The sequence below is a fragment of the Rousettus aegyptiacus genome, unplaced genomic scaffold, assembly GCF_014176215.1.
Source record: "Rousettus aegyptiacus isolate mRouAeg1 unplaced genomic scaffold, mRouAeg1.p scaffold_m13_p_10, whole genome shotgun sequence".
Taxonomy (NCBI): Eukaryota; Metazoa; Chordata; class Mammalia; order Chiroptera; family Pteropodidae; genus Rousettus; species Rousettus aegyptiacus.
This window is the reverse complement of record NW_023416285.1, coordinates 76,997,568-77,021,876: the sequence shown is the minus strand read 5'-3', so window position 1 is coordinate 77,021,876 and position 24,309 is coordinate 76,997,568. Positions and strand designations below refer to the sequence as shown.

Sequence of the window (24,309 nt, the reverse complement as noted above, 5' to 3'; positions counted from 1 at the left end):
TTTCACGAAAGTAGAATATGAAGAACTTCAAAAAATTCTATGAAAGTACAAAATGGATACCTTTAAAATGTCAAAGGACAGACTGAAATTGATTGAGAAATCATGTTCTTCCACTACTGTCCCCCTATTCACTCAAACAAACCATTCTGCAGTACTTACTCTTACTACAAGTATTTATACTGTGGGAGGAATCTGGAATATCTCATACTAAACTCAGTAAGCCCTAATTTAAAGATAAACTATTCATGGTATGATGTGATTTATGGCAAATACGTAAGAGACCAAGCTGTTTAATGACTGAAGAGTTATCAGCAGAACTGCATCCCCACACCTTTATGTGCATGTTAAGTATAAGGAATAAAACACACCTTTATTCATTTCAATTTCATTGTTTGCTTGTTTCCGCACCAAGATGGGGATGCTGTGCTTTCCTGAGAGTAAATTCCCATTTCCTAACTAACAATGCAACATCAAACACTTAAACAGTGCTTACTTTGGACCAGGCACAGTGCTAAGTGCTTTACATGTGCTAACAGACTTAGTCCTCCCTAAGCCTAATGAGGTAAGTACCATCCTTATTATCATTTTGCGAATAAGGAAAATGAAGCATAGAGTTTACACAGCTGATGGTGAAGAGCTTGGATTCAAACCCAGGCAGTGTGCTTCCATAATTCATGCTCTTTTACATTATACTCAACAATCTACTACTTTATACCAGAATTACTGCTAGTGGTAGGAGTTGCTTGCAGATAGTAGTATATGCTAGCAAACATTTGATTGACAACATTTAAGTCAAGGCTAAAAAAAATGAAAGGTAGAGAGCTGATTGAGAGACAATGGAGAGTTTGTCCATTATTTAATTTTATAAAATATTGTGGAAATGATTTGGCCAGGGGATACACTTCACCAATATGTAGATAATCTTGTTCTAAAAATGATAATTCCCTTTGGGCTCTTGGGTGCATGATTCAATGCACTCAGAATGGTACTGGCTCCACGACACAGAAGCCTGATGGAGCACTGGCGATTTAAACCAGTAAGGGTAACAAGGAATAGAGCCTAAGCTGTTTCCCTCTTCCTCCACAGGGTTGTTAGGTGAACCCCATCTTGGAGTACCCATCTAAGTTCCAGGAAGAGAGAAGGGAAAACGGCAAAGGGAAAAAGCTGAGTCAGATCTGTTTGAATCAGGAAAAACTAGCTTTGCAGGAAGTCTCATCCAAAAACGACTTCTAACTCATTAGTCAGAACAATGTAAGGGAGCTTGGGATATTAAAATTTTTAGCTGGGCACACTGCCAGCCTGAACGAAATTAGGATTCTATTAAATAAGGAAGAAGAGAGAACAGGCTTCAGATTGTCAACTGACTGCCTATATGACCACAAAATCCAAAAAGTTGAATAGTAAAGTTTACTAGACACCAACTGCAAATTTTGGTGAAATTTAGTTGATGAGTTTCTTTATTGGGTGGGTATATTCTTCTTTTAGGAAATACTCTCTGAGGAGTTTCAAGTTTTATGTTTCTATTTGAATGATTATTTTTAAAGACAATAAAAGCATATTCTAAGTCATCCTATAAGCGCGCTATTTTGCCATCTGAATTTGTTCACAAATATGAAAGCACCAAAAGCTACTACTTTCACTATCTAGTCACTTCCCCTTCTATTAATGGTAATAGAAGCAAGGTGGCCTTACTGCAAAATGAAGCATAGATGAGGTGTACAGACTAAAGATCACTGGATATAGACATGCAAAAGAACTGCAGAAATCTAACTGAGAAAAGTAAAGAGTGAACTGAGTCAGCCCTCGTCTTGCAGGGGTGGGCAAGCAAACTAAAACGAGCCTGCCGTGGCGTAGCCCCTACCACATTCATGACGTGTGCAGGAGTTTAGATAAAATAGAACAACAGCATCATTGGCCACATTAAATTAATGTTGTTCATTTGAATGTAATGGTGTTGCTGTTTTGTTTGTATTTAATTTGTAAAGATGTTTGGTTTTATAGTTGTAAAATGGCTATAAACAGAAGGAGTTTGGTTCTATTTTATTTTTATACATATTTAAGTAACATTATAATCAAAACAATTTAAGTCTATACTGCAGTATCAGGAGAGTGTCTTAAAAAGAGTCTCTACATGACACAAGTCTGAGAAACACTTTTCTAGAGCTTCCTCTCACAGGAAAAGACAACAAAGGTGATGCCATCATTTCTAAGCCAAATTCATGTTCAGTTCCTGGTTAGTGAAGAAATACTTTACAGGTGTGATAAGCCTCAACTTTTTGGATTAGTGATATAATTGTTTAATGGGCATGTTACACTCTGCACAATTATAAGAAACTAATGTTTCTGTGATCCTTTTAAAAATCTCCCTCTCTTGAGTTAGAAGTATCTTAGAAATGCTCTAGCTCAATTATCCTTTGGAGGCACAAATGCACAGAACTGTACAATCTCCAATAGACAGCTGTCTGGGCTGTGCCTGAGAGAGGCTGAAGGGGCTTCTAAATATAGTAATGGCTATGATATGATTTTAAGATGCTTGGTGTGACTCATTCCCATGACTTGTCTCCTCTGAGATATTTTGCTGATTTTTGTTGTTGTTGTTTAATTTTTCAATGCTGAGTGGGATTTTGATGGAAATTTGTGAGGAGGCTGAGTTTCAGGGTGGGGGTCAGCATGGCTCACAGTAGAAATGCAGGTGGGGATGCTGGATGGAGCCCAATAGCAGACAGGGCTCTGAGCAGGTAAGCTCTTTTGAAAACTTGCAAATGTCCTTAGGATGGATTTAGATTCTTGTATGGCCCTGCGGTTTAAACTGGGCTTTAAAGCAATGATTTCTGACCTCAGGAGCTGGAAAGATCCCTTCCGACTACCATCTCTTATGTCAGGTCGGACTTTTCAGCTGTGTGAACTGCTACAAGCCCATTCACTATTTTTTAGATTTTCAAACTAGATGTGGAAGTGCTGAAAATGACTAATGCTTTTATCAAAGATCAATAATGTTAATTTTATTTTTAGTTTTTCCAAAAGTTACTAACTGAAAATGCCAGTGTTTCTGCTGTCCTTTCTTCTAAGAAAACACTTTGAATGGGACATTCATAGCCTCCAAATGCTATTTGACCTCTACAAGCAGCAAAAAATCTGCAAGAAGTTTTTTAAGAAAATGTCACCATCACTGATAATAACCTTAGTCTTTGAATCCTGGCACAATAACTACTGTGAACAATCTAGGTGATCACACCAAAAGAGTTTAAGGAAACCAAAAGCCACCTATGTTAACTTACATTACTCATTCATTCTTATTACAGTTGACAGCGAATAGATTTTCACAGAACAAAACAAAACAAAACAAAAAACCTAAAACCCAATAAAAACCCAAAAAAGGAGACAACAGAATGTCTGACCAGTGTTTTACCTTAGGATCTGCTTCTCCTCTTGCTGTTCTTTAAAATGTTTCCTTCTGGTTTGCCTGAGGGTTACCAGTTGTATTTGCAAACCTCTATTAAAAATGGCTGGCAATAAGTAACTAAAACATAGACTACTTGCAAAACACAGCAGCCAAATAACACCTGGGTGCTATAGATGAAATGCTTCCAGTACACCATTGGTCCTGCAGGGCTACTGCAGACCAACAAAATCAGAATCAGACACGGGAACTTGCTAGAAATGCAAATTCTCAGGCTCCACTCTAGACCCACTGCATCAAAATCTGGGGGAAAGTTAATCAATCTGTGTTTAAAAACGTCCTCCAGGTGACACTGGTGCATGCTAATGCTTTGAAGTGAAAACTGCTGTTTTTAATGTTGAAAGCCCAGCTCCACTAAAGAGCAACGATAATAAGAAACCATTATAAGATGTGATGGGATTAGCATGTCGTTTATGACAATAACATGTATATATGTATGTTTCAAACAAAAAGAAATTAGCATTATTTTCTTCAAACTTAACTTTACATGGTGTTTGAATATATAGATGGAAAAAGATATATTTTTAAATTGTTTCAGTTAAAATTGGAAGTATATAGCCACTAAAAATATATAGCCGAAAAATATATAGTCATATAGTCAGTTAAAATTTGAAATAAATATGTAGTGTTAACATTGCACTACTTTATGCTACACTGATACATAATGGACCTGCGGTTATCAATGAAGCAAGTCAAATACAGGCAATACTGTACGTCTCATTCACTAATTCTTTAATAAGATAAAATCATGTCACCAAAAAAAAAAGTAGCCCTTCTAAATAAATCATAATTAGAACAAATCATGTCATTCCCCATCTATTTAATTACCACTAGAGGCTTTCCCAGTAATAAAAGAAAATACAACTTAAGGAGAAAAGCCATAATTTCAAGTTTGCTTCTTATTTGAGTTATAAGCTAAAGGTTAGTTTTCCAGTCTAAAACCATTTCAAGAACAAGATGAAATATGTTGGGATCATTAGAAAAACTATCAAAACCTCTGCTGCTCCTTCCATTAGGCTTTGCTTTGTGTAAACTAAATACTGTCAGACACAATGACTTTTCAAAGGCCACTAATAAAAGGCAGTTCTGGTTTGAGATTGATGAACAATCGAAATCCTTGTCAAAAACTATATAAAGGTGTTTTGAAAGCAATACCCTGATTGCCCGTGAAGCCTACCTGTCTGCAGGTGAAGGTTTGGAATTCCGTGGCTTCTTCACTTGGGCATACAAAGCATCCATCATATGTCCTTCTCTTGGGCTCTGGGGTCTGGCGTTGAGAGCAATGGAACCCTCGTAGGAAGAAATTCCCCCGTACATCAACTCATCATCACAGCAAAAAGTCCGATGAAATTCTTGGATTTCAGCATAGTCACGTTCTCGAGCTTGTCGCTCTCTAAATTCTCGAGTTTTGGCTTGAATCCTGTAAAAGTAGAACGAAGTTGAAACAAAAGAAGCTATGCCTTCTCAAAGAACTGCACAGAGAAGCATTCATCAAAACATATAAAACACATTTTAGTTCAGGCAGCTTTGAGAAAATTGATGGTATAAATGATGTTATATTCATTTTTGATCGTCAAGGTAATGTCATGGATGCTCAGAAATAATCATTTCAGATAACTTTTGTTCATGTCAATAACATACAGTCATAATTTGCATCCTAATTTAAATAGTCACTTATTAACAACATTTAAACACTCAACAGGCATAGGTAGTTTTAGGCACTTGCATGAACTTTTTAAAAGCAAGAAGTGATTTTTTAAAAATAGTTACACACACATACATTTGTGCATGGGTGCATAATTTATATATCTTACTCATTATAAACATATTATGCTCATTCAACATACTATGAAGCTGAAATATGAATCCACACTATAATTATTTATAAATAGCAAAAGAAGATCTCAGCTGAATGACACCATCTTTGATTTTATATGATGCGGAGAGAACTGGCGAATCCTGAGATTGAGAACAAGAAGGCATGTATCCAACGAAGAAATAAAGTTTGCCTGTATTAGTACAAAACTGACCTTACATAACCACTTTTACTTAAGATGTATTTAAATATTTCCTGTTTTTAATAAACTATTTGGTATAAAGTCCTCTTCTACCAATAACATATTGATATAATTTATGTTCTAAGTCAATCTTATTTATCAAAAAATAGAATTTTCATGATTTTTGATGTTGTTTTATAGGGAAAATATTTTTGATGATGTTTAATGTGGAAAACACAAATGTAAATGTTTACTTAAAAATGAAGTCTTTTTTATATAAAATACTATTTTAGACTTTTACGAGGTTAGTATTTTACTGCAAAGTTATTTGCTTCTTTCATATTTAAAGTAGACCACTGCTTGCAGAAATGACACATAAATATATCTTCAAAAAATACAGAAAAGATACAAAAATGAGATGAAGACAGCACAAAAAAGAAAGAAAACTACAGGCTGATATCCCTCATGAATATAGAAACTAAAATCCTTAACAAAATATTAGCAAATAGAATTTAGCAATATATAAATAGAACTATACACGATGACTAAGTAACGTGTTATACAGGAATCCAAGGCTGGTTCAACATTCAAAAATCAATTAATGTAACCCAATAATAGGCTAAAGAATAAAAATCATATGTTCTTATCAAGTGATGCAGAAAAACTCTGATAAAATTCAACACTAATCGTGACAAAAATTCTCAAAAACTAGACATAGAGAAGAATTAACTTCCTAAACTTGATAAAGAGCATCTACAAAAAAACAATTGGTAATACCATATATAATGAAGAAAGGCTGAATGCTTTCCCCTAAGATTAGTAAGGATATCTGTTCCCACCACTATAATTCAATGTAGCATTGGAAATTCTTAACAATTCAATAAGCTAGAAAAGGAAATAAACAGTATACAGAATGAAAAGGAAGTGATAAAACAATTCCTATTTGCAGATGACATGATGATCTACACAGAAATACCAAGGAATCTACAAAACTCTACTAGAACTAAAAAGCAAGTTCAGCAAGGTAACAGGATACATCAATGTACAAAAATCCATTGAATTTCTATACACTGGCAATGAACATGGAAGTTAAAATGAAAAATACACTGTCATTTATAATCACTAAAAATGAAATACATAGATAAATATAAATAAAGTTGGTTTATAGATATGTATAAAAATATACAGATCTAAATCTAACAAAAGATGTATAGGACTTGTATGCTGAAAACCACATAATGCTGATGAAAGAAATCAAAAGTCTAAAAAAGAGAGAAATACTGTGATCATAGATGAAAGACTCAACATAATAAAGAAGTCAATTCTCCCCAAGTTGACAAACAGGTTTAATGTAATTCTTATAAAAATTCCAGCAAGATTCTTGCAGATATAGAAAGATTATTTTTAAATTTAAGTGGAAAGACGAAGGATAGAACAGCTAAACAATTGTGAAAAAGAACAATAAAGTGGGAAGAATCACACTCCCTGACTGCAAGACTTGTAATATAGCTATTATAACCAAGACTCTGTGGTATCTACGGAGCAAGAGACACAGAGACCAATGTTACAGAATAAAGAACTGAGAAATATCCAACAAGTATGAACAACTTATTTCTCACAATTGTGCAAAAGCAATTCAATAGAATAAAACAGCCTTTCAACATAGTGGTAGGGCAATTCGATATCCATAGGCAAAAACAAAAGCAAAACAATAAAACACCCTGAATTTAAACTTCATACTTTATACAAAAATTAACTTAAAATGGATCACAGATTTAAATGCAAAATGTAAAACTATAAAAGCCATTAGGGGAATGCAAATTAAGACAATAAGCTATCACTTCACATCTATTTGATCAGTTGAAACAAAAAAGTGACAATATTAAATGCTGGCAAGAAAGCTCTCACACATTGCTGTTGGAAACCTAATATGGTACAGCCACCCTGAAAAACAGCCTGGATGTTCCCTACAAAACTAGATATACACTTGCCGTGCCATTCAGCAACTGTACTCCTGGGCATTTATTTCAAAGAAATGAAACCTTAAGTCCAAGCAAAACCTGTACACAATTGTTCATGCATACTTTATTTCTAATATTCAAAAACTGAAAATAACTAAAATGTCCTATGAAAAGTAAATGGCTAAGAAACTCAGGTATAATCACAGAATACTCCTCAGCAGTACAAATGAACGGACTATTAATACAGCGACTTGAATCAATCTCAGTGGTATCATGCTATGTGAAAAGAAAAGTCAATCTCGGAAGGTCACATGTGTAAGATTTCATTCATGTACCATTCTCAAAATCACATAATTATAGACATGGTGAATAGATTAGTGGTTGCTGGGGGTTAGCTATAGTGGGAGCAGAGGGTGGGTGTGACTATACACATATACACAGCAGCATGAGGAAGATCTTTGTGAAGGAACAGTTCTGTTTCATGGCTGCAGTGAAGTTACATGACTACACATGTGACAAGATGACACAGAACTATATATGCACATGGTGCCAACATAAATTTCCTAATTTCGATATTGTATTATAGTCATATAAATTGTAACTGTTGGGGAAAATGGAGGAAGGGTATAGGAGACCTCTCTGTACCATCTTTGCAAACTCCTGTAAATCTAAAATTATTTCAAAGTCTTTTTTAAAAAAAAAAGCTGGAAAATTGTCACATAACATTGCAAGCAAAATTTGCACTTTACCCCTTGTTTTTTTCCTTTACCACCATCATGTCAGTCTTTTTCTTTCTTTTTTTTTCCCCAAAATTTGCACCACCAGGTCAAATTTCTCTAATTTCCTAGCTGTAAGATGGAAGTACTTAAATTCACCTAGCTCAGTTTCTCCACAGGGGTCCAGTGACATTTGGGAAAGGGCACGTGTTGTTGCGCAGGACTTCCTGTATAAGTGGTTCCAGTCACTTATCATCAAGCACTGTCCCCTGCCATCAGGGCAACCCAAAATGGTTCACATATCCCCAAAGCCTCCCTTGGATGACCTTACTTCCCGAGCTGAAAACCAATGACTTTCCTAACTCATAAGAAAATATTGGAAAGTTAGAAATTTTTTATCAGGAGAGCCCTAGATTCTAATAAAGTCCCACAGACAGGTATCTGTAACAAAAATAGCAACTCAACTTCTAATATCTAGTTTAGCTAAATTTATGCTGGATTTTTTTTTTTATTACAGTCTAGTTATTCATTTAGGAGCAATGATGACAATTAGGGATATTATTATAAAAGCTGATTACCACTTAACACTGGATATCCATGATGAAAAGTTCATGGAAGTTTAGAGATAATTTTATTTTTTGCACCATGTTGTCTTTTTGACTCTGTATACAGCCAGAAAAACTACACAGAAAGGTAAATGACTTATTTTCTTCAACTGAATGGGATATTAATTTGAAGCCCAATTGTGATCACTTATCTGACAACCCACTTTACTACTGTGCTTGGTTATATTGAACAATCACCTAATCTTACAGGTAATACAAAAGGTGGCTGGGCATTCATGTAAGTCCTGAAGTTTGGGAAACTGAAGAAATTTGGAGGACTACAAAAGAAATAAAGCTGAAAGTTCTGAATTTGGAGAACCTCCTGAAATCAAAGTGAGTGACTTAGATTGGTTTATAAATGAATGCTTGAACCTCAGTTCATTAAAGTGAAGAGGATCCAGCTTACTTATGTTGGAAAGTACAGCCCTGTTAAGAAAGGAAGCTAGAGGAAAAAGAAAAATATGAACATTCTCTCCTCAAGGGAAGTGTGGATCTAAATAATCTCCCTAAAATTCTTGCACATCAATTTTATTATATTATTGATTGGTCCTGAATTTGAATGTTCTTTTGTTCCAAATCACAAAGAAACAAATGTTCACTGGGGGGTCAATTTCTACCAAGTTGCTTGCTCAGAAGAAACACTCAGCAGCATGAGGTTCTATTCATAAATCCCAGTTCTCAGTTGCTTTCTTTTACCCAAATTGGCACATTATTACTAATTGCCACTAATCGTTGAATCCAATATACATTACACTCACATCTATAGTACCTTCTAAAAACACTGATTTTTTTTTCTACGCTCCAATAACGAAAGAAATTATATTTTTATTGTTTATCTTGTTATCACCAATGAATTTATTCCCAAAGTTATAAAAGCCGTTTGTACCCCTTCTTTCCACCTTGGTGGCTCACACTCGTGATGAAAACATTAGAATAAAACTACAGCATGCCTGTGGCCGACAAAGGTAAGAGTTGTTCTGCAAAATGCTAAAAAATCTGATTACTAATCCATACTAAGGTACACTTCAAAGTTAATTCTAGAAGTTAATGCTAATTAAGCTTGCTGTGCAAATGAATGGCACTGAAAAGCAGATTTTAAAAACTAGGAATGTATTGTGGGTTTTGTGAATTTAGTGAAAATCTGCAGTCAAATTAACAAAAGACACATATAATTTCTTTCATTATGTACTTTTAAACTTGAATGTCTTGCTGGTTATAAAGTGAGAAAAAGGACTTTGTAACACAATCAAAGGGTTGTATTTACAAGTTATACATTTTCATTCTTTATGGAGAAATCTACTACAGGAAAGAAATAATTGGCTGAGGGGAGAAAATATTTTTGGTTAGCTAATAAAAATAGCATAGCTTCTTAAGGAAACTTTTAAAAAAGATGGTATCTTGTAGTTGAGCCCTTAATGGTTCCAGATGGTCAATGCTATAAAAGGACACCCCCTCTATTCTTTTATTGTAACCCTGAGGTCACAAATTATCTCTAAGATGTAAGAGTCATTCCTTTTTCTGAACAGTTAGGTTGTTGTTTAGCATTATCCATTCCATTTATCTCAGGCCAAACCTCAGCAATGACAGAAGTAACTGATTAGCCTAAAACTTAGCAAAAGAAATAAATATATATTGCTGTAAGCATTTCAGAACGTCCTTCCTAGTTATAAACAAGAGAACCATTCTGAAGTTTAAATGATCACAGACAGCCGTATCGACTGATGTTGCAGAGTGATATCACCAGAGACCATTTCCCTAGTCTTGTTAAAAGAAAAAATAAAAAAGAAAAAAATTAAAAATTTTTACTGACAAAAAAAGTTAACAAAGAATTTATCATTTCAATTTGTTATGCTGAATGTTGAAACATAAATATTCACACTTTTCTATTTAAAAAAAGTATTTTCCATTATGATAATGAAATTTCCTTGAACCTGCATAGAAAATAATACACAAAATAATGTAATATACAAAATAAAGTAATAAGGTTAATTTCTTTCCTGTTGTCATGAAATTCATGCTAACAGTCTCTCTTCAGCTTGACATCAATTAATGATTTCAATTCCAGACTCTTGTCACAGTGTTCACCACCCTTTTCTCTAATTAAGATGGATGATGCATGATGAAGATAAAACATACAAGGTTTCTGTTCTTGTAACATTTCTATTCATTAGGATTTTTGCTTTTACAATAAATGGCTTTTAGCACTAATTGCAGTAGAGCAAGATGAAAATAACTTTTTTATAACTATGAAGTATCGTCTTTACATATCTAAAAAAGGTACATGGCATAAGAATCACTACTGTGTGAACAACTCCTCAGGACAGAAAATCAGTGGTGTACTTAAATTGCTCCATTATATCGAAAATACTGTTACCTCCAAAGCCTATGAAGCTTTAATACATAACATTACCAATGGTGCATTTTTTCAAAAGATTGAAGAAATAAAAGCAGACCTTTAATCATTTTAACTTTAAAAGAATGCTGTTAATGTCTAGTAGATAAAATATACTAATATTAGTGTAACAAAAATTATATAAATAAATTTTAGATTGCGACATTTAAGACAGTTTTTAATCATCTTCAAACAATGTTTAAAATCTTGCAATTGACTCTTTTGGGAAACATTTTATCTCCAACTTATTAACTTGCCATCCAGAAACCCAATTTTGGGAACAAAGTTCCTGGATCTTTTCCCAACAATATTTCCTCTCTCTAAAATTCAGCATTACAAATGTTCATCAAATAAAACCTAAAGTAACAGCAGAATGAAATTTAAGCCACAAGACAACTGGAACTATTCAATTTAGAGCAGTTTTTCCAATACACAAGCTGCCAATTTGGTGTCTATGCTGAATTCCCAAATGAGGGATAGTATTCCACTAAATTTCTTTTAAAAATATGTACAATATGCCATTTTGGTAACAACCAAATATCACCAGTAAAAACTATCAATAGCAAAAAAAGTCATAATTTTAAGTGGAATTTTAATATCTTTGTAATACTGAAGTAAAAGTTCACTGGGAAGAAGAACATTACATACATATTCTAAGTGGGTCCTAAAGAAAATTCCCACGTAGGAATAAGTGTTTTGAAGGTATGTTTACAATTCAAGGGAAGAATGCAAGTTGTTGAAATCCATAGTGGTACTTGTTTAAAGAAAAAAACAAAAAAACAAAAAAAGCCCTCAGGCCCCCAATGGAGCCATCTGTGCTAAACCCATGACACCAAGCCTAGGTTTAATACCTGACGCACATGTAGTGTCAACCTTCTCTGGGAATGTAATCTAAATTGGTCAGTCTGAAAATTTCTGGTCAATACCAGTGAGGAAATATGTCATGTGGGCCCTTTCCATCTTCCCCAAAAGAAGCTGAGACAATCTGCCTAAGGGGAAAGAACCTTGCCTGAAACGATCCTTTCTTTGCTTTTGCTAATGGCTTTCTTGTCCAGCTCAGTTTCCTATAAAAAACTTCTATTTTGCATGGTTGCTCTGATCACCTCTCTGCTTGCTAGATGGGATGCTGCCAGATTCATGAATCATTCAGTAAAGCGGCTAAGATCTTGAAATTTATGTGAACTTGATTTTTGTTCTTTAACATATAATAAGTGTGTGTGTGTGGGGGGGGGTTAAATTTCATCACTTAATGCTAAAATGAGATGATACCAGTTTCGAAATATAAAATGGTTAAAAGTTGTAAGAGATAAAAGCATTCATACAGATACTACTAACCATTAACACAACCAAAATCTTTAAAGAATCTAAGCAGTTAAAGAGCGCCCATCCATCTCCCATGGACCCCTGTGTTGGGGAAGGATAGAGAGCCTGGGTGTAAGTTTAAAATTTTTTCATTTTGCTCAATACATAAGTTCTTGGGGGCTAGACCTAGACTCCAAACGACTGCCTCTATGAAGAATTCATTAATAACTCTAGCCCCATCAATCTCTCCCTTTCCCAAAGCTCTACAGTCACCTATTTTCACAATTGATTACATAGCCTTATAAAAACTTTTTAATGTTAACACGTTAAAATATTTTTTCTTTTTTTTAATTATTTTTTTTTTATTATAGTGATATTGGTTAACACAATCTAGTAAGTTTCAGGTATACAATTCAACAGTAAGGCATACATATATTGCATTGTGTGTTCACTGTCCATCGTTAGATTTCTTTCTGTCACCACAGTTTGACCCCTTTTACCCCATCCACCTCTCCCCTCTGATCTTTTATTAACAACTAGTCTACTGTCCACGTCAATGAGTCTCTGTTTGTTTGTCCTATTTGTTTGTTACCACATATAAGTGATATCATGTAGTTTTCAATATTTTCTGTCTGGCTTATTTCGCTTAGCATGATTATTCGAGGTCCACCTATGTTGTTGTAAATGGCAGTATTTCATCTCTTCTTATGGCTGAGTAATATTCCGTTGTATATATGTACCATAGCTTCCTTAGCCAATCACCTTTTGTAGGACACTTCAGTTGCTTCCATGTCCTGGCCACCATGAATAATGCTGCTATGAACATCAGTGTCAAACATCATTTTGGATATGTTTTCAAGTATTTCAAGTAAATTCCCAGTAGAGGGATTGCTGGATCATACGGTAGATTAAGTCTTAGTTTTTTTGAGGAACCTCCATATTGTTTTCCATAGTGGCTGTACCAATTGGCAGTCCCACCAGCAGTATATGAAGGTTCCTTTTTCTCTGCATCCTCTCCAACATTTGTTATTGTTCTGTTGATTATAGCTATTCTAACAGGTGTGAGATGGTATCTCATTGTGGTTTTGATTTGCATTTCCCTAATAGCTAGCAATATTAAGCATCTTTTCAAATATTTGTTGGTCATTTATATGTCCTCTAAGGAGAAGTGTCTGTTCAGGTCCTCTGTCCATTTTTTTAATTTGGGTGTTAATTTGGGTGCGTGGTGATAGACAACAGTCTAGTTTCATTCTTTTGCAGGTGGCTTTCCAATTTTCCTAGCACCATTTATTGAAGAGGCTTTCCTTTCTCCACTGTATATTTTTGGCTCTTTTGGTCGAAAATTACTTGCCCATATAAAACATGGGTTTATTTCTGGACTTTCAATTCTGTTCCATTGGTCTGTATGTCTGTTTTTCTGCCAATAGCATGCCATTTTGATTGTTGTTGCTTTGTAATATAATTTGAAGTTGGACAGAGGGATGCCTCCAGCCTCATTCTTTTTTCTCAGGATGGCTTTGGCAATTCGGGATCTTTTGTTCTTCCATACAAATCTGATGAATTTTTGTTCTATTTCTTTAAAAAATGCTGATGGGATTTTGATGGTAATTGTGTTAAGTCTGTATAATGTTTTAGATAAAAAGGCAATTTTACCTATGTTGGTTCTTTCAATCTAAGAACACAGAATATCTTTCCGTTTCTCTGTATCTTCTTTTTTTTGATAAATTTTCCCATCTTTATTGAAATATAATAGACAACTAGTTGCCTGCATTTACATTGTACAATTCAATTTTTTTTTCAGTTATAGTTGGCATACAACACACCAGCCTCAGCTGTACAGTATATTGATCACACAACTCACAAAACGCTCACCCCACAAAATCTAGCACTCTTTCTCCCTCCCCCACATATTAATTCCAACATTATTCATCATCTTCCCCATGCTATACTCTACATCCCCACATCTACTCTGCAGCCATCCACCTGTACCTCTCAAGTTCTTTGTCTTCTTTCCTCCCAACTCCTCTCCTAACTAGTATTCCTCAAAATATTCTCTACCTATGAGCTTATTTACACTTTGTTGTTGTTGTTGATTTTGTTCTTTAGATTCCATATTTACATGAAATCATGAGATATTTGTCTTTCTCTATCCAACCCATTTCATTCAACGCAATACCCTCTAGGTCTATCAAGGCAATATCTTTTTCCATCCCCTTCCTTTTAGTCTGTGTGTGTCTTTTTATCTGAAGTGAGTCTCTTGTAGGCAGCGTATGTAGAGATCTTGTTATCTTATGCTTTTAGCCACTCTATCTTTTGGTTGGAGCACTCAATTCTTTTCCATCTGAGGTACTTATAGATAGAGATGTAGTTGTTACTATTTTTAATACTGTTTTTGATACATGTTTTTTCTTCTTAAAGAAGTCCTTCCAACATTTCCTATAATACTGGCTTGGTGATGATATATTCCTTTAGCTTATTTTTGTCTGGGAAGCTCTTTATCTGTCCTTCAACTCTAAATGGTAGCTTTGTTGGGTAAAGTATTCTTGGTTATAGATCCTGGGTTTTAATCACATTGAATATCTTGTGCTAAGCCTTTCTGTTCGGCATTGTTTCTTTTGAGAAATCAGCTACCAGTCTTATGGGTGCTCTCTTGTAAATAACTCTCTGCTTTTCTCTTGCTGCTTTTAAGAGTCTCTCCTTTTAGTTAACCTTTGGCATTTTAATTATGATGCGTCTTGGTGTGGGCCTCTTTGGGTTCCAGGTTTTGGGGACTGTCTGAGCTTCCTGGAGTTTTATGTCCATTTCCTTCACCAGGTGAAATAAGTTTTCCATCATTATTTCTTCAAACAGCTGTTCAACATCTTGTTTTCCCTCGGGTGCCCCTATGACATGAATATTTTTACCTTTAATCATGTCCCATAGGCTCCTTAAATTATTATTATAGTGTTGGCTTTTTTTTCTTGCCACTTTGAGTGTCCTTGGCTTTCCCATTCCCTATATAGGTCATTTGATTCTCTTCTTTATTCACATTGTGAATATTAAATGATATTCTTTTCATCTCAGATGATGTGTTCTTCATTTGACTGGTTCTCTTTTATAATTTCCATTTATGTTTTTTATCTCTTTGTTGAAGTTCTCACTGAATTCATCTACCCTTCCCATAAGTTCATTGAGCATCTTTATAACCAGTGTTTTGAATTCTGTATCTATTAGATTGCTTACTCCATTATTAATGGGTCTCTGTTTTGTTCTCTCATATGGTTTTTGCTTCTTTGTCTTCCCATACTGTCTGCCTTCCCATGTCTGTTTCTATGTACTAAACAAAGCTTCTAAGTCTCCCAGTCTTATTAGTACAGCTTTGGGAAGTAGATGTCTAGTGGCACAGTCCTGAGAGGGGTTCAGCTGCAAGACAAATTTAGCCAAAGCCTGTGCCCCTCTGGGGCCACCTGTTAAGATTCAGCAAGTAATCCACAGATGCTATGCTTATAGTTGCCTCAAAAAACCACACCAGAATCTGAGGGCAGGTGCTGCAAGTGTGAGTCTTGGTGCTGCTCAGCAAGGAGCACTTGACTCACTGAGGCTACACCTGGATGTAGCTTGGGTGGGGCTGTGAGCTGAGGGAGGCGGGATTTCAGGGGATCCTCTGGGCGGAATGACTTGTTATCCAGTTTAATGATGTCTCTGCTTTGGCTGTATTGAGTGTGCGCACCGGGAGGTGGGAGGGCTCAACAGATGAAATATGAATATCACTGGCACTTCTGCTGGCACTCGCCATGGCTCTCACTCCAACAACTCTGTGCCATCCTATAAGTACCTATGCAGGCAAACCAGCACTGGTTCTCAAAACAAGTAGGTCCATCACCACAGAAGTCGACTCATGGATGAGGCCCCTTTAAGAGGCATCTGCAGTTGCTGCGGCCGCCACCTCCATTCCACTCAGCTGTTAGGGACCAGGCAGCCTTGTGCTCTCTCCCTGTCCTACCTTCTGCCATTGCCAGGTGACTTCTTAGATTTCTCCCTAGTTGTATGGCTTATTCATCTAGCTCCCAGGTGATTTTTCCTTGCTTTTGCTCCTTGTTTCTGTCATAACTTTGATTTGGATGCCAGAGGTTGCCTCTATCATTTCTTCAATTTCTTAAAAGAATTTCTTATAAGAATAGGGTCTTATAGTTTTCATCATATAGGTCTTTCATATGTTTGGTTAGATTTATTCCTAGGTATTTTATTCATTTTGTTGCGATTACAAAAGGGATTATTTTTTCTACTTCTTTTTCTGACACTTCATTAGTAGAATATAGGAACACTGGATTTTTGAACATTGATTTTGTATCCCGAGACTTTATTGTATTTGCTTATTGTTTCTAGTTGTGTTCTTATGGAGTCTTTAGGGCTTTCTATATAGAAAATCATGTCATCCACAAATAGTGACAGTTTGACTTCTTCATTTCTTATTTGGATGCTTTTTATATCTTTCTCTTGCCTGACTACACTCACTAGGACCTCCAATGTTCCACTGAATAACAGCGGCGATAGTGGACAGCCTTGTTTTGTTCCTGATATTATTGGAAAGGCTTTTAGTTTTTTACCACTAAGTATAATGTTGGCTGAGGGTTTGTCGTATATGGCCTTTATTAAAATATTTTCTTTTTAACAAAGGTAACAGAACCCTGAAAAAGGGAACATTATAATAATAAAAAATTTATACTATATTGTGTATATATTGTGAAACATCAAAAACTCTTTTACACTTACTGACAAAATAATAATATATATACATATACGTGTGTGTGTGTGTGTGTGTGTGTATTCTCCCAAGGGTGAAATTTGTAAAAAGCAAGTTAATAGATTCTTAATAATTTTTGTTCACCTGCGGGATAAACTACACACACACACGCGCGCGCGCGCACACACACACACACATTTTAAAAAGCTTGATGGAAATAATGCCATTTAGAATCATCTTTTCCGAAAGATGCAAGAGATCAGAGAAAATATAAAAAAACTACTGTATGATAGAAAAAAAAATATCTTCTATAAAAAGTCAAGCTTTGTTTGAAAGATAATGTATGACCTAAGTGCAAAAGTTATCTGCATTATCTGAATTCTGATGTCAAAACAAACTTGAATGCTAAATTTTAAGCCAAATGAGTAAAAGTTCTTTTTTTTTTTCATTTTAGATATACAGGGAATGTAACTTTTATTGCTATATAGATCGTTCCTATAATTTCACTAACTTTTGATTCACACACTTCAAACAAACTTTACAACTACATTATATGATATATAACGAAAAGGTTATTTCTGCAAACAACAAACAAACATATGTCATCTGCCAAAAAAGGATCTTACCAACAAAGCCACACTACAAAAAAAAAATTTTATCAAAATTTAAACAAATTACTCAAAGCAGGTAATGGGAACAAATGGTAAAACTGAAAAGAGAAACATCAGTGAATGTAAACTGAACGTGGAAAAGTCCATGAAATGATACACCAAAACCTGGGAGTGTACCACTTACAGACACAGTTCAATGGCCTAGCATTGAAAACACAGGCTTCGAATGGTGATTACCACTTCGAATAATGGAATATTTCAAGCCGCACATTTCCTTAGCAGATTTATAAATCTCTTCTTATACTGGAGGGATTTCATAAGAAATTCATTAATGTTTTCTTTATGACAAGCATTCAGTTCCCCTGGAAATATTTCCAAGCACGATTTACTAGGTAGATATAGATAATAATATAATAGGTATCTCTTGCTGAGTAACTATGAAATGCAAGCCAGTTAACATTATAAATCTCATTTAACAGAATGAGTAACATATGAGGTAAATGTTATATAAGAATTGGAGAATTTGGCCAGATATTATAGCTAATATTTCATCGTTCGGACCTTCTTTCCTTCTTTCTCTTCTTCCTTCCATCCATCTGTTCATACAGACATGGCCTTGTTCCAGAAAACATTTAACATCATTCTCTAAGAATGTATAAAATCAAAATGAAAATTGATGTTAACTTTTTTAAAGTATCTATGTGTGGAAATAGGTAGGTATAGGAAAAAATTAGAATAGCATAGAACAGTACATTAACAGTGGTATTATTACAGGGAAACTTTAGTTTTTTTCTTTTTTAATTTTGTTTTTTCAAAGTTTTGTAGATTTAGAGTTAGAATAAATTTAGAATTAGACCTTAAAATGTATATCTTTTAAACAAGTGAAAAATATGTGAGAGAAAATTGAAAAAGAAAAATGGAACAGGAGTAAGGTTCATAAGTACACAAAACAGAAGCTATAAGGCAGAGGTAGGTCACAACACTGGCTCTACACTTGCTCATGGTTCCATGAAACAATCAACTGATTTCTACAGCCAGTTAGATGGCCGAGGGGATGGACACGGTTGAATCAGGAGCCAAAGGTTGGTTCTCTATCTTGGTGACTCATAATGTATTTTAATATAACTAGGGTTTGGGGAATTAATGGAGTAAGGAAACATGAATAAATTGGTTTAACCAAGTACTTCTTAAACATATTTGCACATGGAACCCTCTTCTGCTGCTAGACATTTTCTAGAAAACTCTGCAACACACTGTTAATACGGCAGCCATTAAAACAAGGATGGCTATCATTGAAGCAATAACACATAAGAAAGCCAAAATGTTACTTTTTGACACTTGGTTAACAGAGAAATCCATCATTGTGCTTCATAATGGAAGTTAAATGGACCTGAAAATGCACAGCTCATTTAATTGAACATATTCTATTTGGGGTTTGGAGTCCAATCCTTTTGTGCAGTGGAAATGAGCCACCAGGGGCTCTGTCCCTAGGTATGCCTGAAAGAGGAAGCAGTAAGAGGCAGCAAGCACTCTAACTCCAAATACCGATTGCTTTGCTTAGGTTCCCTGTCTAACCCAAAATGTAGCCAACAGCAATCTCTAAAAGGCTAGGATATCTAGGTTCAGAGCTCAGAGTTGGAAATCAAAATAACAAACCACAGGACCGGCTAACTTCACTCTTCGCATCATTCTCAGACACCCCACTTCTCAAGAGGCCTCAAGTCTGTGGCAGGGCAGGATTAGTGGAGTCAGAAGATAGATTCACACAGTGATCTTCCTCATCCATTTCTCCTATGTGGACCGCACTATTCATGACCCATCTCCCGGTGATGGCAGAGAGTGAAAGGACAGAGGAGGAAGTTAAAAGAATGAAGTCAAATTCAATCTCAGGCTCATGCTCAGAAGAACCTTAATTACTTTCACGATCTAAATCGATGGTAAGAAATACATTTTAAATTATGTTCATTGTCATTTTAATTCTTCAATATTTATATCTTTAGTAATATTCAGATTTCATGAATGTATACAAATAGTATTTTGGTATGTGGACATATCATAACTAATAACTAAGGAATGTCAAATTTTCTGTCTTTATATGGAATCAGCTAAAATAATTCTTGGAACTCACAGTTACAGTGGTAAATAATGTTACAGGAGATGTTTTACTACTAATCGGCAGGGCAGACAAGACTGTGATGAGAATATAAGCAGTGGTTTATTTATTTTTATCTATGTCTCCAATCAAATTCTTCCCAAAGAAGCTAGTTTCCAATCTCAAAAGGAGCTTTGCCAATGCCAACGGACAGAACAAAAAGGACGTGCAAAAGAGGGCTTGCTCTATCAAAATGAGAAACACTAAACATGCTCCACTTATGTAATTCATGCATTCACTTGGTCTATTATAAGAGCCATGAGTTTAAATGAAACATACTTATAAAAATTGTTATTGAAATACAAAGCCAAAGTATAATAGTTTTCTTAAATTATGAAGCTAATTGATTTTTTTTAATGGACCACTCACTTGTTCCTTGACCCTAAAAGATTTTTATTCTAGGCCTCCTGTATGTTGTAAATTCATTATGACCTACCTAGTTCCCAGAAGGATTGCATCATTAGAGGTACAGAAATGGAGATTAAAAGCAAAACTGAGAAGTGAACTGTGCCTTAGGCAAATTAATAATACAAGTGAAACCATTATGCGAAAATCATTGTCTGGCTGGAAATATTTGACTATGCATTATAAAAGTATTCTGGAAAATATTGATAGAATTCTGCATTGAAACACAGCAGTCATCTTAAACTACAAAGAAGGAATATTTAGAATATGAAAAATGGTACAGGATTAATGATGCTATTCCCTTGGCTGGCATCATGGTAGGAGAGAAGTATGTTTCTTATCACTCAGATTGTTCTCTAACTACATCACATATTTGCCTGTGGATAAATCTGAGTTCATACATTTACCTGGCATATACTCTTCCTTTAGGGGCAAGAAAGTCTTTTAGGATAGAAGTTTAAACTACTGAGCGATTAAATGCCATATTACATAACTAAGAAACACTGTGCACCTGGCTTAAAAATAGCAAGTTTACTAATAAATTTCGGGATCTTAAATTGGTGAGAATTAGAGAGAAATCAAGAAGGGTGGAATGATTTTTACAAAATAAAGACTGGGGAAGAACCAGAACAAACCCTAACTTGCATCATAACTTAGAAATCCGTATTTTTCCCACTTATTTATTTTATACTTTGAAAAGCTACAAACAGAATTAGAGTTATTGTAGCAAAAAAAAAAAAAAAAAAAGAGAGAGAGAGAGAAGAAAAGGAAAACTTCAGAAGAATTAGAAAGATAAATGGAAAAATATCCAAATATTAATTGCTTTTGAAGTAAAATGTTTTACGATACTCTTTAGTTCTTCCATTCATTGTTTAGAATAAGACTAAAAGCTCTGATTATAGAATTGCAGTAGGAATACTGGACTTTGTCTTAAAAGTGCTAGGCTATAATAATAGCTATGGATAATATTTTGCTTTATAACCTTGACCAAGGCACCAAAACTCCCTTACACCACAGATTATTTGAAATAAAACATGACATTTCTTCTGTGGCAGCTCTGAAAATGAAATGTGACGACACAGAGGCGCTCATGGTAAGCCTGTAAACTCTAATAACAAAAGTGTGCAATTCTTTCTCATCCTCTAAGTATTATAATAAGAAAAATTCTAATTGCTTATAAAAATGGTTTTCAAGTGTCTGCGTAAAGTAACTTTACTCATTTTCATTTCATTGGTTGTTGGGTTCTGATCATAGAATGATTCAACAATAAATAACGTAGGGGTTCAGAACAAGTCTCCCAGAATGTGCATGAGAAGTATTTTGAGATGAAAACAAGTGAAGACCAAAAGACTCAAGAAGAGCTTTCACCTACCCCTTAACTGTCTAAAAGATTTAGAAAGAGGGCTTGGTCCACAGAGAGAACTATCACCAGAGATAACTATGAAGAATATGAGCCAGGTATGGAAAACTGGAGGAACTTACTATAAGGCCTACTTGTTCAAATCTTCTCTGTGTCCCCTTCTTTCGGCATGGTATGACAGATATTTCTTTACCAAACATTTATTTTCATATCTTTCTGCAAGTCATTTGTCTCCTCTTTGAAGTCCCAGATGCCTAACCCTTTCTCCTTAGCTCAGAACACCACATAAGCCTTGATTGCCTGACTGCCCAGGAATCTCCTATTCTTATGGAGCTCCTGTCTGTATGGAATTAAATTTGACTCTCTCCTGTTAATCTGTCATGTGTCAATATAATTCTTATATCAACTAGAAGAAACTATAAGGGTAGCAGAGAAGTTTTTCCTCTCCAATAATAATCTTTCTGTAAGAGATGGAATAAAATTTAAGTAAAAAATATCATAAAATGTAGATAATAAAAAATGAGAAAAAAATAAATGTCAACTTTGAAAGGAAAACAGAATCGTAAAAGACTAACAGCCTCCTCAATTCTTATTCTAAGTTGAAATATTTTAAATGAGATATAAAAATTTAAAGTTTTTTCCAAATGAATATTTCTTAAAAATTATTATAATAGACTACATACTCATATAGGAATAAGACAAAATTTTAAATATTTCTTTGTGATTTTAAAAGAGATCATAAATTCAGTATTAATGTATGCATCAACGCCCTATTATCTCCTATGTAAAATACCTAAAACCAATAAAATTCACTTTAATGCCTCAAATAAACATAAGGTTTTTCTTTTAATCTTTCTTTACATTATATTCTTCCCACGACCATTAGTATTTGGATTGACATAGAAAAAAACAAAAATCAATTGAATACAAATTTTTAAATTAAAAAAAAAAAAAGAGTAGAAAGCAGAAAATGAGCTTCTGTCTAATGAGGTTTAATCAAACAACTGGAGTCTACCTCTCCTGCTCCTGCTTCATTCGTATTCTCTCCTCTTCTGATGTAAGGGAGTCCTGTATTTTTATTTTACCCGTTTTCTCAATCTTGTCATCTTTTCGATGTTTGCCAAACCTGTTGACAACAAAAAATTCTAACTTGTCAATATATACAAAACGAATTCTTCTTTTGTAATAAATTCATGTGCACCCAATGAAATATGAGCCTCCTGAAAATTAGGGCCAAAATCTCTCCTTCAGTTCACTACTTTTGTTCACTATTAACATATTTAACTGGATTATTTTATTCCCTTTTAATTAGAACTTTCCAGGGAAACCTTTTTGGAAAATGACCCATTTTTCTTATGCTAAACAAAAAATAAACAATAACAATAACAAAAACCTAAAGTTCATCTTTATTAAACAAAGAATTAATAAATGTATAGGACGGAGTGCCAAGTACTTCAGATGCTGGATGATAAAAATCTGCATTGTAGCTTCTCTTAGGTTTCTTTTAGGACTGAAGAATGATAATTCACAATTATCTGTTTAATAACCTCTCCAAAAACAACTATTTTTCTTTATTTTCACAATTAAGTTTACTGAAAAGATTCATCATAGTTTAAAAACTGACAAGGCCATATTTGCAAGATTTAAAGTACAAAGGATGATAACATACAGTGCTACAATACTTTTAGCTTATAAAATTGAAAGCTTTAAAGTATTCTCATCAAATTCTTTTCCTAAATCTAATGTAAAGCAATTGCCAAAGGTAGCCCCTTTGACTTGAAAATCTATATCTGATAACAAACAAACACAAGAAACACATCGTGATTCAAAAATAGTCCACACAAACTTTCACAGATGGGCAGTGAACTTGAAGCTCTTTAAAAAAACATTAACGGTATCCACTCTGGCATCCAAAATATCTCAGAAACCTCAGACTTGGTATCAATTCTTGTTCCTGCTCTGTTATTTTCTCTATAAAACACCATGTTCTCTGGAATACATGTGATACATAACCTCAAATAATTTTCATCCATAGTGATTTATTCACCAGATGTTTCAAAAAAGAAATCCTTTATAGACAGTTACTCAACTAAAGCATTCATAAATATATAAAGCATATTGAGTGTTTCTATCTGAGGACAAACTAGTAATCTGGCTTTTGGTGATAATCATATGAAAAAAAAAAAGGAATAAAAGGTTGAAATACAGAGAAAAACATATATCATTTTATGGCTTTGTTGGTAGCTATGTCATTATCTTATTAATACACATCTGATGTCAAATACTGGACTGTATGCAAAGTGTATGTGGGAATATCTGTATGTTAACTAAAGTAACATTTTGTTTGCAAAGAGGTATATAAATCAGGAAAGGGAAGCATTCTTAAAGTGCTAAAATAGAAAAGTTAAAATACCACCGCCACCACTATTCCTTTAAAAATTATCTCTTACTAGACAGTACTCAAAACTGACTGTAAAATTAACTTCTATAGGGTAAACTTATCCTTAAATTTACTTAGAAATTGGAAGATCATTGCAATTGCAAAAAAAGAAAAAAAGGAAAAAGAAAACAAATAATCCCTAAAAACATAAGTCCAGAATCTGATCACTTCTCACAAGAGATAAA

The 24,309-nt window shown here is 34.4% G+C and overlaps 1 protein-coding gene across 13 annotated transcripts in view; it reads right to left on the bottom strand.

Annotated features, from left to right (window-relative positions):
* The window catches only part of PARD3 (par-3 family cell polarity regulator), a 592,207-nt gene that overhangs the window by 139,883 nt on the left and 428,015 nt on the right, over window positions 1–24,309 (bottom strand). For 10 of the 13 annotated variants that reach the window (XM_036226846.1, XM_036226861.1, XM_036226851.1 and 7 more), the window contains 2 exons: window positions 22,700–22,810; window positions 4,638–4,880 (listed from right to left, as the gene is read on the bottom strand). In XM_036226846.1, coding sequence (XP_036082739.1) covers window positions 4,638–4,880; window positions 22,700–22,810 — 354 coding nt within the window. The remainder of the gene's footprint in view (window positions 1–4,637; window positions 4,881–22,699; window positions 22,811–24,309) is intronic. The other 3 variants (XM_036226867.1, XM_036226872.1, XM_036226871.1) reach the window with 1 other exon arrangement.